At 50.5% G+C, this 1,706-nt stretch overlaps 1 protein-coding gene across 1 annotated transcript; it reads right to left on the reverse strand.

The window, feature by feature from the left end:
• Nucleotides 1-315: 315 nt before the first annotated feature.
• LOC309966324 (nuclear transcription factor Y subunit alpha-like) lies at nt 316-1,023 on the reverse strand (the record flags this gene model as incomplete). Its single annotated transcript, XM_082846281.1, has 1 exon — nt 316-1,023. The coding sequence occupies one exon, from the start codon at nt 1,021-1,023 to the stop codon at nt 316-318; it is 708 nt and encodes a 235-aa protein (XP_082702407.1).
• Between the last annotated feature and the right edge of the window lie 683 nt (nt 1,024-1,706).

Below are 1,706 nucleotides of genomic sequence, written 5' to 3' on the forward strand. Positions count from 1 at the left end.
TAAGTCCTGACTGATAAGGGTGAGACAAAGCCTTGCAACTTCAATTTGCCAGACATCCTTGCAATTATAATATTGAGCTACTTATTGAAAGCTAAGTGTCCTGTAGAAAAGGGCAGGATGTAATCGTCAGTGTCCCATTGGAAGAGTTGATCAGTTTCCTTGGAACAGTGGGAAGTAGTGTGAGGAACATGACCTTGATCAGCTCCATCACATGGCCTGGGGTTAGGACACTCAGATTATCTGTGTCATAGCCTCTTCATCTGCTTGATTTGGATCTTGAATATGGGGACTATCTTTTTCCTTTAGAGAGAAAAATCATCCACCTTCACCACGCTTCCGTGCCATGGCGTGATGGTGCCGAGACTCATGCAGGTATTTCCTTCTTTCCCTTGGAGTTTTCCCTTCTGCCTCTAATTTAGCCCAGGCTTGCCCCCTCTTAAGTATATGGTGGTACTGTTTGGCATTCACATAGAGAGGCTCTTCTTCAAGCATCTCTGCCCCAGGGAGAGGGATGCTCTGGATAGCAGGCACAGAGCCAGCACCAGGTACCCTCATGACCATCACTCCTGAATTGACCACATTGCCTGCCACTGGTAGTGTCAGAGTGACAGTCGCTTGCCCACCGCTGGTTGTGTTGGTATTGGCTCTGGCCTGAACAATCTGTGTTCCTGCCAAATTGGCTACAGGGATGGTGATCGTGCCTTGCTGGAGCATGGTGCCATGTGCAGTAACTGGCTGACAGACGATGGTCTGCCCTTTGGCAGTGTGTGCCATTTGCTGCCCCTGGACAGCAATCTGCTGCTGCGTCTGCGTCTGGCCAGCGGTGACAGCTGTCTGGGGCTGCTGGATGATGATCTGCTGGGTCTGGATCCGTCCGGGTGGGACCAACTGTATCTGCTGCAAACCCTGTGTCCCAGATACAGGTACTTGCATGATGGTTTGACCTTGTCCACCAGGAACAGCCTGGACCATGATGGGTTGGCCAGTTGATGTGATTAACTGGCCTCCACTGACCTGTACCATTAATGGCTGTCCCTGGACCTGCTGCTGAACCTGTCCAGCCTGTACAACAATCTGCTCTGTTGAGCTGTCGCTGTTTGCTGTATACTGGTCCCTCCAAGTTAGAGTCTTGACCGCAGTGAGTTTCACTCTGGAGATCCTAGAAGATTTCAAGATGCACTCCTTGGAAACATGGGGGAGGTACAGCTGTATATAAGCAAAACATAGATAAATCTTTCCCCAGACTTCTCTCCAGGGCTTCATGAATTCTGAATGCAGGGGACTTCATGTCAGGCAAACCCAACACCCCCCCGTCTGGGGCCTGAGAAGCTGTGCCTAAGGGTCCGGGGAACGGGGATGCATCGCATTCCCAACTGGATCTGGCACCCTTCGAGGGTCTGGACCCCAAGACGCCTGCTCCCCAGGGTGCCTTCCCCGCATGGGGTGGCCCCGTGCAGGCCTTGGCTAGGAGTGCCCCGGGGTGCTCGCAGGCTCCAACCGGGGCTGTCAGCTGCACAGCTCGGCTAGGCTCAGCTCAACTCCAAGATAGATAATCTTGAAAGAAATGTAAAAATTACCTTACAGCAAATTCCAACATAAAGGGAAATGAAAGTGACATAGCAGGTAAATATTTTGAAATTAATTCTGTCTTATTTATGAATAAGTCAAAACTAGTAATTGGATGAGACTGATACATTTGTCAAGGG

This window comes from Leucopleurus acutus, assembly GCF_964270905.1.
Source record: "Leucopleurus acutus genome assembly, chromosome: 9".
NCBI classification, from domain to species: Eukaryota; Metazoa; Chordata; class Mammalia; order Artiodactyla; family Delphinidae; genus Leucopleurus; species Leucopleurus acutus.